We start from the raw sequence: 14,327 nt of genomic DNA on the forward strand, positions 1-14,327 counted from the left end.
ACCAACTGAATCTGCTGCATAACATCAGGTAGACTAGCTGTCAGTCTACGATTGAATTAAGATTAGAGCCCAAGGAGAGGAAAAATTTCTTCAGATAATAAATAAGCTGTATTTTTTTACACACCTCACGTGTGTATTTTCAGTATATTCCAACACAAGATGTCATTAACTAGCACACACAAATGATGGGTCAGTGCTGGAAATAGCACAGTTATGAACCACTTAAGTGAGGCAAAAGCCAGTAGTATGTGACTTAAATGGGCTGCTCAGGAGGGAATCTCTGCAAAGAAGCTCAAGTTATAGAGAACAATACACCTTGTTAAAAACAGATTTTTTAAAGTCAAGTTTTCATGTTTTAGTTTAAGTTATAACGACCAAATTGTATTCTTAACTCCTGTTTTTGTAAAACAAACACAACAACAAAAATAATGATACTAGTACCACTACTACTAATAATAGTTATTATCATCATATTAGTGTTATTGCCCCACTTTCTGGTTTCGATTGCCTCTTAGATCCAGCTGGATCAAACTGGGCATTCAGACTTTCCCACACCTGAGACTCTCTCCTCCAGAGACCATCAGGCTGACTGCACCTGAGAAAACTAAAGAAACTTCACAGCGGTCAGGTGACGCTTCTCAGGAAGACTGCAGCCGATAGTCTAAACATGTAATAAGACAAAATTAATTTACTTGATGAAGTGCTCTTAGGCACTGTGTACATCACCTTTCAGCTACGCATAGTGTGTTGTCATCTCCTGATCAGCTGTTTTGGTCTGAGGACTTCAACAGTGATGACAACAACAACAAACTAAACCAAAGTAGTTATAAGAGCTCAGTTTGTACTTCAATAGCTGACACACTGTTTTCATAAGGTAAGGGAACAGACGGCTGAATCTGAGTGACTGACCATACCTGGGATAGGCTCCTACTTTGGCTGCTGGATTATTGCTTTAACAGTTGTATTTATCTTTCTCAACAAATTTGACATTTATCTTGTATTTAAAAACATTTTCATTTTGACATCTTTACTTCGAGAACCTGACAGCTTGCTTTACTTCCCCACACATCAGAATCACCTAAGCTCCCATTCAACAGATTACACTGCTGCTAATAAAGACACACTCATTGGCAATCTTAGGCATTTTTTCATGACTCATGGTCATCTGCTGCTTTACGACAGTAAATAACATTTTTACTAGACAGAGCTGTTTACTCCAAGCCGTGTTTGTGCTTGTAATTATGCTCAAGTTAATAACAATCTGCTGCTAAACTGATGTGGCTCCATATGATTGACACATGGTGGATTATTGGTCTTAAATTGCCCATTTTGCATCAATTGTTGTAGATGCATTGTCCATATTGTCCACTTATTGCTTTCAGGCTGTGTGTCTAATGTGGTTGAGCTTTATTGGCATCCGTCCCCTGTCTTTTCTGCTCTGAGTTTGGTGTACATTTTCTGGGAGTGACAGTGTTACACATGAGTGACTGAGTGACACTGGCCGGTCTATTTCAGCTGTTTTGCTCTGTTCTGCTTAGCTGCGGCTGCACTCAGCCTTCAACCCCTCGTATACATTTACTCTTCACCACTCTAACACGGCTGCCTCTGCTGATACGGTGTTTCTTATCCAAGCAGGCTCTTATTTCTCACAGTTTTAATGCCACTCTAGAGTGTTATTGTTTGACAATGCTTTTTTTTTTCCAGAAGGAAAGTGAGGCAACAATTAGATAAAATAGATCTAAAATAATAAAACTCTGACAAAAAAGTATGTTTAGTTATTCTCAACAAGATGAGACGAGAATGATATGTAAGTAATGGGCTGTTAAAATACTTATTTCTCCACAATGATTACAATCTGTCTGTTTAAATGCAAACAGAAGGGCGTAGGTGGCCTAGTGGTTAAAGGCACGCCCCATGTATGCGGACAGCCCGGGTTCGAATCCAGCCTGAGGCCCTTTACCGCATGTCTCTCCCCTGCTCTCGTCCCTGTTTCCAACTCTATCCAATGTCCTCACCTATCAAATTAAGGCACAAAAATGCACCCCCAAAAAATACAAACAGAGGAGAGAGGAGAGACACGTGTGTCTTTGTCTCTAATCATGTGCAAAGCAACATGGCAGAGAAAGCACGAGCTGTTGGTAAGTTATATATGCAGCTCTTCTGTGTATGCCAGGGGCAGCTTTTGTATCAAATCAAACAACGATGCAGTACCTTAAACTGGCTGATAAACCTCCACCTCCTGCTGCTGCTGCTGCTGGTTTTATGCAGACTAATATTAACTCCTGCTGCAGACCAGTCCACCTCATCCACGTTCTAAACAGCTAGATACTCCCAAACTCTGTATAAAGTTTCATTTGTCAAAATAATTATTCAATATCAAAATCTGCATTGAGACCAAAACATTACTAGCTTATCGAAGGAGGTGATGCATTAATTATGACACCTTCAAGGCTGACCCAGTAAAATGGCTGTCAGATAAAGGTAAATAACAATTATCACGATTGGTTCAAGTGTCAAATGAAACAAAAATAAAGGTTTGGCAAGAAACTTGAATAAATAGCTGTTTGGAACAGAATTAGGCCATTTTTGGATTAGTTGCAAGTAAAGACTGGAGTCCTATTTGCACGGGAATAGTTTTACTTAGGGACCTCTGGTAATTTATAATAATCCCACAGGACGTCTGTGTGTTTAATCCTATGCTAATCAACCATGTCTGTAATTCTGATTGAAAGGAAAATAACAAAGGCTGCATAGAACACTGTCAACAAGGTTTTGACTTTTTTAGGTTAAGCTTCCAAGGTTAGTTGGAAAAAAGAACAATCAAATGCACATTTATAAATATACAAAGCAGAAAAATGATTCATAGAGAGCCTTCATGGAATTCACGTTACCGTTCAGTGCCTGTTTACCTCTCCTTTAAGAGAAAGGAGTTTCAAATCAAAGTCAAAGGGATATTTGTGTGCTGCAATATCTAAAATCCTGGGTCTTTAACTAAATCTCACCAATAGAGTCCTTACTGCGCTTTGTAGCACTTAGTCATCTCTGCCCTCATTGTAAACGCTCCATTTCAAGTGGCTACTCTCTTGGTGATATTTATATCTTATGGTTGTTGACATGAACCAAGCATTTTAACAGGCATCCTAAAATACACTTCATCTTACACTTATGATAGAAAACCCCTTATTTTTGGACCACTATTGAACTTACCAAAACAGTAAGGGCATTTGTGACACATTTTCATTCTATTAAAGCCCTCATCAATCTGGATTCAGAGCTAGTACCACCTCTGTTGCTACTTTAATTATCAACAATGTCTAATTGTCTGACATTGATAATTAGCGGCATTGTGCTGCTGTTTTTATTGATTTATTGAAAGCATTTGATATAGTCACAGTCTTCTTATCCAGATACTTTTTAAAATTGGCTTTGATGTTATTACTTGTAACTGGTTTATAGCTATCTTTTTAACAGAAATCAGAGTGCAAAGGCAGGAAACATTCAGTCAGAGTTTTAATCTTTATCTAAGGTGTCCCACAGGGATCAGTTCAGGGCCCTTTTTTATTTACTATCTTTATCACTAATGTTGTTTCTTCCTTAACAGACTGTCACTTTCACCTTTATGCTAATGATTTTATTTTACACTGCTCTGCTGATTCTGCCCAGCCAGCTTTGTTCTAATTGTGTCTCTGTTGTATCTCTACATCATTGTAAATGAGGGAAACCTCAATGATTTTCGAGAAATAAATAAAGATGAATGAAAAATAAACAAATTTCTTTGTTGTAACAATACCTCTTGACAATAAATCTAATGCTGTTTATTTCCCTTTTAAATGGTGCCACATTTGCAAGGCACATGCAAAGATGAGCAGTAGAGCTCTGTATGCGTTGCACCCATGAAAAATTGCCAAATCTTCTCTGCCACTGCCAAACAGCTTATTCTGTCTTTGACTCTTGTTTAGTGAATTGGATGGTTGAAGTTTGAAGAACCAAGAGCTATTGGCAACTTAACAATTTATTCATTTAACAATCAGGAGCCTTAGTAGCGCGTGCAAGAACCATACACAGCCACAACAGCCTGACACCTCCTCCTCATGCTGGTCACCAGCCTGGTCAGATACTGCTGTGGGATGGCATCCCATTCCATCCTCTTTATTCCCAAATCTTGAAGGTAGTCTCTTGTAAACTTTGCTCTATGGGGGCGAGCGTTGTTGTCTTTGAGGATAAAGCTCCGTCCCACACTGCAGAGATATGGGGTTGCTGCTGGTTGCAGAACCTCATCTCCGTATCTATCCGCATTGAAACAGCAAATCAGGCACCTGATTGTCAGCACCTGGGGATACCAGCAGCTCAAAAACAAGAGTCAACAGCAACAGCAGAATAAGCTGTTCAGCATTAGCAGAGAAGATCTGGCAAGTTTTTCATGGGTGCAACCCACATACTCAGCTCTGCTACTCATCCCAAAAATGCATGTTCTTTACAAATGGTACCATTTAAAATAGAAATAAACAGACTTTCCAGTGATATAAGATTTATCACCAGGAAGCATTATTACAACAAGGAAATAATCTACCAAACAGAAGTTCCCATGGGAGAACACAACAAGGTAAATCTAACTTTTTTTGATGGGACAGATGATCATGAAAAATGTAGCTGTGGAGGGCTGATGCCTCTGCTTCTTTAAAGTCTTCTTTTACCAGTAATAAAATATTTTATATATATATATATATATATATATATATATATATGTATTATTATTATATATTATATATAAGTAGTTTAATTTAGCAACATATCTGAGAGCTGCTATGTTTTTCCATGTGAAAGAGAGCAGTCTGAATAATGTTGAGTATACTGAATAAAGCCAAGCCTTTCATTTGTCAACTGTAGTATGCAAACAAACACACAAAAAAAATCAATGGCTAAATATTTTATGCTTGTCTGGTACTTTCAACTGCCCCATCTCCCTGTAGACGCATTTCTCTCACTGGGAATCATGGAATTGGGAAAGAAATGTTATTATCTATATTTTATATCTAAAATTTCAAAAACATCAGAATCCTCTTGTCAGATCAAGAAAACCATTAACCTGTCAAATTTAAGATAATCTGGGCTGAATATCAATCCTGTCCTGGGATTAAAATGCTCAGTATTCACTGCTTTGACATTTTCTCAGTCTAAGACACAACTAAGTGGCTTAAAGACAGGAACTGTTGCATTTGTGTTATAGAATCAAAAGTGGCAGGGATGTTAAAAAGATTGCTGTGATAATTAGCTGATAAGAATCAAGTTAAATAAAGTGTTATTTCCTTAAATAGATGATTTTCAAAGCAAGTCAAGGAACCCCCACAGCAGTTCATCTAGAGTGATAAACCCATGTTATTGTCCCTGAAAGTCTATGCATTCAACCATCTTAAATACAAATATTTCAAATTAGGGAATTAAGAAGACTCACTACTAATGCATGAAGCTGACAAGCCTAAATACTCTCAGTAACAGCTGCAGCCTTATGTGTTTCATCCCTGTGGTCACCCTTGTTTATCTGAATAATTTGACAGCACTTACAAATCCAAACCTCAAACTTTTCCATACATTTTTATTCAAACTCACATTAACATTTATGTTGACATTTAAATTCATGCTGTATAAACTCAGATAACTTGGGGATATGAGACTGAAATAATTTGTAATTTCAATAAGTCTAATAGTCTAAAATCCTATAAAGTATGCTTTTAGCCTTGTGTTTGCAACAGCGACCCTGAATTGGAATAAGCCACTGGCAATAAACAAATACATTACCACAGCCCTCACAACTACAGAGTGTTTCCTAAAAACACAGCACTGTAACTTGTCTGCAGGCTCTGTCAGCTGGCATTGTGTTGAGTACAGTAGATCTACACCTTCTGTGGATGCATTATGCATACTGTGCCCAGATATAGCATATGCACACACATACACACAAACATCTTATGACTCAGCATCCTCGGGCCTCCTGTGACTACAACAAGACCCTTTTTTTCATCTCTGTAATTTCTTCTAAGCAGAGCGAGGCTGACTCAAATGTCACATCTGAGACTCGTGACACGGCAAATCTGTAATGAGTTTGTGACTCCTCACCTCCGAGGTTCATCCCGGCCTGGAGACACTTCCGTACGCGGCACGCGGGACAGTTTTTCCGACGGATCTTGTCGATGATGCAGTCGTTTCTCCCAGCACACAGGTAGTTGTGCTGACCTAGGTGGAGACAAACACAAGAGTCAGTATGATGGTTAACTGTATGTGCAGCTTGATATAAAACAGCAGTAAAAGCCACAGAGGGATTTGTAGCTTGGAGCAGTGGTTCCCAAAGGTCACTAGTCACCAAGGGAGGGGGCGCAATCACAGGATGCCTCCCAAAAATACAAAGAAAAATTTAAAGTAGGGCAGTCAGTGTTGCATTTCTGAAAATGCAATTTAAGTCTTTCTCTTTTCAGATCTCATGCTATGGGAGAGCCATATTTCAATCAGGACCACCTTGTCAAGAAAAACACATGATAAGGGACTCCAAATATTTTTCTCTTTATTAGCACTTAATAGTTTACACTTGTTGCTGTTATTTATATTTGGCTGTGTGGCTGTTCTGGGATCCCCCTGCTCTTCCACAAGCCTACATGAAATCATCAAGCAAGAACAGCACACATTCCTGCCTTTCCTGTGCATACATGGAAAGCCTGAGGCAGGGAGAGAAGCAGCAATAAACCCAGAGCAGAGCAAGTGTCAATGAACAGAACGACAGAGGAGGAGCTGAGGTGGAGGAGGGTTGCAAAAACCAACTTGCAGAGAAAGCAGCAAAGAGTAGTCAGACTAGAGCGGCTTAAATAAGGCAGCATGATTGCTATCAGCCAATCACGTGCTTGGAAGCGAATCAGCCGGCTGTCAGTCGATGAGTGCTTGCGTGAGATCAGCTGATCTCGATTAATGCGGTGCTTGACTCCACGGAAAAAAGGATTTTAATCATTATTAACTATAGAAATTCTTAGATGAATCACAATTAGAAATTTTAACTGTCAGCCTTAATTTAAAGGTTTTTTAAAGGGATATTTAAGTCATTATTATAACAAACATAAACATAAAATGAGATTAATAAAAAAGATTAAACCACTGTCATTACAGGGAGCTGACTCTTTTTTGGGAAGTTGGTACCTCAGCACTAATGAAATGTTTTCATTGACTCTTTTTGTTGGTAAAAATTGACTATCCTTAACACTAACCGCTGTCACTATTGCTCAACAGTTCTCTATAGCTAAATTTACTCTCTCAGTGGATTAATTTAAACTGCTAAAGTGTTATCCTCATATTAACACTGTAAGATTTAAATTTTTATTTAATTGTTCACAAAAAAGTAAATATTGCTAAAATAAAGTTTTTAGTACAATGTGTTATGTCTTTTCACTTTGGGTGTGAATTAGAAGTTGTAATTATTAACATAATGCAATGTACTTTTTATAAATACATTTAATATTGGCAAGTGGGGTGTTTTCTAGTGAGGATGGAGCAAAGAGACAAATGCACAGTTGGGAAACTCATTTTAATGAGAACAGCATATCGCCCTTTCCTGAAGATCACACTTTGCCACAGGTGAGGAGTCACTAACTCAGTGGGTAACTTCACTCATGGTCCAGAAGTTTCAAATATTAAAAAACAACAATAATCCACCAGAAACATGAGCAAAGGTATCCCAGCAGTGACCACTGTACAACAGGCAACATCTAAACACATCAAAAACATATAAACACTCTGTCCAAGGGAATAATATAAACATATATATATATATATTAGTGTTTGCTGTGTTGGATAGATTTATGCTGAAATCACAGTGATGTATAAAAATGTCTTTTAAATGTAAGTTCACACATGATAACAGTCCTTATTAGTCTTAGTAAGTCTCCTCAATTCTTGGACTATGCATATAGCTTTAATTCATAATAGCAGGAAAATTGCTAGCTTGAGAAAACAACTGCATAACTGATCTTACTAAAAAACTAAAAACTACTTGTTATGGGAAATGGGGTAAAAATGTATGTATGCAAAGTTCTTATACACTTTAATATGACAAAGAAGTAAATGTTTGATTCAGGTGTGGGATCTCCTTCTGTTTATAATGTAGGTCAATAGATAAAAAACTGTGAAATGACTGACGCTATCACACATCTACATTTCATGATCACCTCCATGAACATGATTGAAATTGTGATTATTCCGCTCTCACATTCTACAATGCATGACTAATGGTGTATTTTACAGTATGTGGCATGGGGGTATTAATATTCGCCTGAACCAGGACACTGGCTGCAGCTCGACTATTCCTGACAGTGATGCTAACATGGCGAGAATCCCTCCTGCCTCCTGCCTAGCCCTTAGCTAAACCCAATGATCTCCCATTTCAGAGCGCTTCCTTCCGCTCCACTAATTCTTCACTGTACAGCTCCTCTCCTCCTCCTCCTCCTCCACTCTTTCTCCTTTTTCTCTACGCCTGCGTCTCCATCCCTCCTTTTTCCCTTTTTCCACACGTCCGCCAGCCTCAGAGCGCCATACGCCCACACACAGGCGCACACGTACAGTCATTTACGCTCTCACTCCCACACATATACACACATAGACATAGAGAGAGAGAGAGAGAGAGAGAGAGAGAGAGGGAGAGAGAGAGAGAGAGAGAGAGAGCCAAGGCTGCTCCACTTGGCAATTTGAAAAAAAAAAAAAAAAAAAAAAGCTGCAAATCTTGTATCTGCTTTGCAAACTACACATGAAAATCATGACACAACCCAGATGGAGCTGTATAGTATGCTGAACCGACCCTCCTGACCCCTGTGCATGGCTTGGCTCCACCAAACTTTGTCCGACTACATAAGAGGATATATGCATGGACATGTTTGCATCACACTTTGCATTTCCCTGCATCTTGTATGGTTTACTTTAGAGTTTTCTGGCTCATGCTTCAGTGTTTTCAACACCAAAAGCCTGTGCGTTGTTTACATGCCCAATACTCAAACATGTACATTCTGTGCATTGCCTTTGTTGCATCCACAGTAGAGTATTTGTGTTTGTGTGTAGGACTGAGCAGAAGTTGTTTTCCGAGCAAGCAGGACTTGTGCGCAGTGTGTCTGTCTGGCTGCTGCCAAAAGCCAAGGAACCAAGCTGCAGGAGGAGAGGCAGCAGCTGTAGCCCCACCACTATTTCTGGCTAAATCACATGACCGTTACATAAGCCCATTTTTCTTGCTCTAAAAAACAGTAAACTGCGACACAGGAAACACAACACAGCAGCCCCCCCCCCCACCCCCCACCCCCCCTCGTTCACGCACTCTCGCTTGGATAGGCCAGACCAAATGGCAATCCTGCAAACTCTGGAGCCTTCATGTCAAATGTTTTGCTCATTCCTGTGAATCTTGTTAATAATTGTCGGAGTGAAATACACTTTATGAGACAGGCGAAGTCGCAGCCCGATGGAGAGTGTGCGTTTGTTTTTGTGCGTGCATCTGACAGGGAGAGAAGTTGTTTATCTGTGCATACACTTCTATGCCCTTGCACAGCATGTTTACCTCTGCATATGTGCATTTGCTTATTATCCCTGCACGTGGCAGCATTACTGGTGTCTGGTTCACTTTTAGTGCTACCATTTAAAGTGGTAAATGAAGATCTCACTTTGTCATTACTATGAGCATCGCACCAAGAAATCTTCAACTTCTGCTTTAACAGCCGAGAAATTCAATTATGCCAAATCCTGTCGAGAAGTTTTCATCAAATACAGCCCAAAGAAGACAAAGATTTCTAACATGCTCTATTAAATTTGTCATCACTCTAAAAAAGCCTCTCTTCTGCTACAATGCACACTCTGTCGGCATTTAAAGGAGTCCTCTCACTTCTACTTTTAGCGAATGAGCTCACAATCTGGAAACAACCCGCTCAGTAGTCCCTCTTCTGTGTTAGCTCCATCACTTACTTTCTTCTGAAAAGGAAACACTCGATCCCATTGGTCGCTCACTTTAACAAGATTTATCCGCCCTGCAGTGCTCCAGTCACCTGCACAGCTACACTACATCTTTTCTCCTCACAAAAGATTTTAGCCATGTTGTTTTAAATAGCCACTGGACCCAAGCAGTGAGACCCCAACTGTGAAAATAGCCGCTTGGCTACAGTAGCTGACCACATCAGTGAAACTACTGTGAGCGTACTATGAGTGGAATTTGGCAGTGGTATCAGATTCTTTAGCTGCAGGCTACACAACATAGTCCACAACTAAAAGCAAATTTAGTGGTGTTTAAAGGTACAATGCAGTGAAAAATTATTAGTTATTATTATTGTCACACAAAGTAGTTGCCCCTCTTGTTAAATCATGAATTAACTGTGATCAACCACATTTTTTTTAGAGCTGAGTTCAATTTCACTATTCACACTCATGCCTGATTACTGTCAGAACTGTTGAATCCAAAAATTCCTTAAATAGACCCTGTCTACAAAGTCATTTATAAGGCTTTTGGACTCCAGCAACCATGGTGAGAGCCATTATCCACAAATGGAGAAAACTTGGAACAGGGGTGAACCTTTCTAGGAGTGGCCTGCCGACCAAAATTACTCCAGGAGTGCATCAACGACTCATCCAGGAGGTTACAAAAGAACCCAGAACAACAACTAAAGACCTGCAGGCCTCACTTGATTCAGTTAAGGTCAGAGTTCATGATTCGTAAATTAGACAGAGACTGGCATCCGGAAATGGCATCCGTGGAAGAGTTCCAAAGTCAAAACCACTGCTGACAAAAACAAACACAGAGGCTTGTCTCATATTTGAAAAAAAAAAAAAAAACACAAAACATCTTGATGAAGCCCAAGACTTTTGGGAAAATGCTCTGTGGACTGACGAGACAAAAGCTGAACTTTTTGTTACATGTGGTGTAAAAATTACACAACATTTGATAAAAGGGAATATCATGCCAACAGTCAAACACTGCGGTGGTAGTGTGATGGTCTGGGGCTGCTTTGCTGCTTCAGGACCTAGACGACCTGCCATAATTGATGGAACCATGATTTTGCTCTCTAACAGAAAATCCTGAGGGAGAATGTCCAGCAATCAGTTCATGACCTCAAGCTCAAGCGCACTCGAGTTATGCAGCAAGACAATGATCCAAAAGACATCATTAAGTCCACCTCTGAATGGTTTAAGGGGTGGCAGAATCAAAGTCTAGACTAAAATCTGAATGTGATGCTGTTGCATGACCTTAAACAGACCATTCATGCTGGAAAACCCTCAAATGTGGCTGAATTGAAACAATTTTGCAAAGAAGAGTGGGCCAAAATTCCTCCACAAGGATGTCAAAGACTCATTGGGGGTTATCACACTGCTTACTTGCAGTTATTGCTGCCAAGGCTTGAAGAATCAGTTATTAGGTTTAGTTGACAATTACTTTTTCACAGAGTGCAAAGTAGATTTGGATGGCTTTTTCCCTTAACAAATGAAATCATCATTCAAAAACTGCATTTTCTATGGCCTGAGGTTATCTTTGGTGATCTGAAACATTTAAGTATGAAAAATATGCCAAAAATAAGAAAACAGGATGGGGGAAATACTTCTTCACAGCACTGTATATAACAATAAGGTGCCAAAAAGCACACTTCCCAGAAAAAACCTGTGGAGGCCTGCAACAAAATCAAGCCAATCCTTATACAGCTAAAATAAAAATAGAAAACTTCAAAGCTGAAATAAATTTACAAAAAGACTTTGATAAAATTTATGTCAGATTCACAGATTGAGCTAATTTAATTATCCTCTCACAAAGCATTTGTCAACTCTGTGGTGATATTTAGGAAAAACTTAATTACAAAGCTAGAAAAATACCAAAAATCAAGCCTCAAAGAGATGTATTTTTTTGTTACCACAGAGCCAATGGTATGAAAATCATTGCCTTGCAATAGTTGTGCTGCTTTAATCCTTTGGACAACACACAAACAGCTGTGCTGGATGGAGCACAGCACAATTGAGTGTTCCTGTCTGGATCGTTGTGGAAAGGGTGCAGAAGTTAAATATGCAGTAAATAGAAGCTTCTGTTTGTTTACTAATGGCTGGGGTTTTATGACACAATATCCCAAACTGTTCTCTGTGTATTTCCTTCAAACAGAAATTTTCCCCATCTGTTGCTTTTGTACCTTGTGCTTTGAATCATTACTCAGTATTATACAATGAGGCAGGTGGATCTGTCCTATGCAAAATCTGACAGTTCTCTCATCTATAATGTATTGCATCAAAACACTTGGCACAGAGACGTTTAAGTCTTAATGGGTGCAGGTTTAAACATTTGTAGAGTCTTGAATGGACCACTTGAAGTTAAAGAGGCATTGTGTTTTCTTGAGTGAAGTTGAGTGGAAGCTGTTATAGCTGCAAAACAGCACCAACTCCATATTAAAGTACATTTATTTGAATTCAGTGTCCTTACAGTCCCTGTTGATGCAATGGTCAGACAGTCAAATTTTGTATCGTGTATCTATATGATGGTGCATAGCAATGGACAGAGAAAGTGAAAAAAAGAAGGAGCGCCATCCAACAGTAAACTCCTCAAGGTGGACGACAAAAAAGACTTGCTAGAAAAGGAGGCATCAGCACTCAATGTCCTTATAGGTAGTTTTATTTAGGCAAAGCACAACGGATGCGTTTCAGCATTCAAGGCTGAAGAAGACCACGAGTCGAAACGTGTTGCCTCCTTTCTTAGCAATGATCTCCTGGAAGGTCAAAGCATGCCGCTCTGCTAACCCAGAAATCATCTTTTGCACTATGACAAGAGTGTACCTGCATGGCTGAAAACAGAGTAACTACTAGTTTTCTATACTAAAATGTATTAGTGATGCATTAATGTATCGGTGCAACATGGGTATCAGCAATATCAGCCCTGACGACAGACATCAGCATACCAGCAAATAATGTGGCATCAGCGCATGTCAGTAGCAGATTTTCATCTGAGGCATCAAGTCAGTGCTGGTATCTAGTGCACCTAACTGCTGATTAAGAGAACATTTTTTTTTCTTTTTTTATCAGTGACCGACTGGACAAACTGATCATCTTTGTGGTGAAACATGAGCGAAACATCAGCATTCTGGGAGTGTTACACTAAAAGACGCAATGAAAAACATATTTGTATCAGTATTGACAATCTGCCAGAATGTTATTTGAATCATCAGTACTGGCTCTGAATTTCCCTATCAGTGCATCTGTAATTTGCAAGTTGAGAGCAAGCTTTGTTTTCATATACAAAAGCATTTGATATAAAAAAAAATCAATACTGACTCGGAAAATGATTCAAAACCATTTGTACTGCGTATCTAACAAAACAAATCACCAGCGAACCCGCTGATAAACCCCATCAGATTGTCACTCCTTATTTGGTCGAACTCAACAGGTGTGACCCTGGGACTGCACTCCATCCTTTCTGCATTAATGTCAAAGAACAAAGGTATCATCGGGAGCAGGAAGAGATGGAGGTCAGATTATATCCTCTGCAGAGACCGAAGGCCTGCAGGTCAGCCAGGGTCGGGGTAAATGCAGGGACAGGAGGAAGTAGTGTGCGCATATAGTAATGTACAAGGACCAGATGAACAGATTACTTTTTATTGCAACAGGATGCCAGAAAAATTTTGCGTTTACAGTGTAGAATATGTAAAGGTAATCCATTTATTAGTCTTTGACCACTTAAAGTCAGAGTCAGAGTATGCTTTATTAGCCAGGTATGCTACAAGGAATTTGACTGTGGTTAGCTTTGCTTTCAACATACAGGAATTAAACATTAAAGACAAAAACAAACTGGAACAAGTTTAAATTTGGATTTAAATATGTACAAGCCCCTGTAGGTATCATTTCTAGGATATATAACGTGTGTATTGAAAATATGGAGTTGTAAAGGGTGCAAGGATGCTGACTAGACATTATCAGAGTATAAGACATGTAAAGATGTAGGTATATTTACATGAAGGGGATAGGATCATTTCAGATAGTTGATTAGTTCAGATGTGCATATGAGGTGAGGCATTTTACCACAGTGAGCCTTCTGTGAGCATTTGAGTTACAGTGAATAGGTTAATCACGTGCAGCATTTATGGTAAATAGGTAAAATTAGTTTTTAGTACAGTAAGTAGATAAATTAGTGCAAATATGCATGTGAGGCATCAAATCGCAGTCATTTAAGTCACAGGTAATAGAATAATTAGTGCAAATGTGCATAAAAGGTAAGGCTTTTACCACATTGAGCTTTCTTACAGCATTTAAGATACAGTAAACTAGTAAAAGACAGTGCAGGATTTTCTACATTCAGC

The 14,327-nt window shown here is 39.1% G+C and overlaps 1 protein-coding gene across 1 annotated transcript in view; it reads right to left on the minus strand.

Moving 5' to 3' along the window:
* nr3c2 (nuclear receptor subfamily 3, group C, member 2) overlaps window positions 1–14,327 on the minus strand; it is a 145,586-nt gene that overhangs the window by 38,291 nt on the left and 92,968 nt on the right. The window contains exon 4 of the mRNA XM_041784606.1: window positions 6,115–6,231. Within this exon, the coding sequence (XP_041640540.1) occupies window positions 6,115–6,231 (117 nt within the window). The remainder of the gene's footprint in view (window positions 1–6,114; window positions 6,232–14,327) is intronic.

This window comes from Cheilinus undulatus, linkage group 4 (assembly GCF_018320785.1).
Source record: "Cheilinus undulatus linkage group 4, ASM1832078v1, whole genome shotgun sequence".
Classification (NCBI taxonomy): Eukaryota; Metazoa; Chordata; class Actinopteri; order Labriformes; family Labridae; genus Cheilinus; species Cheilinus undulatus.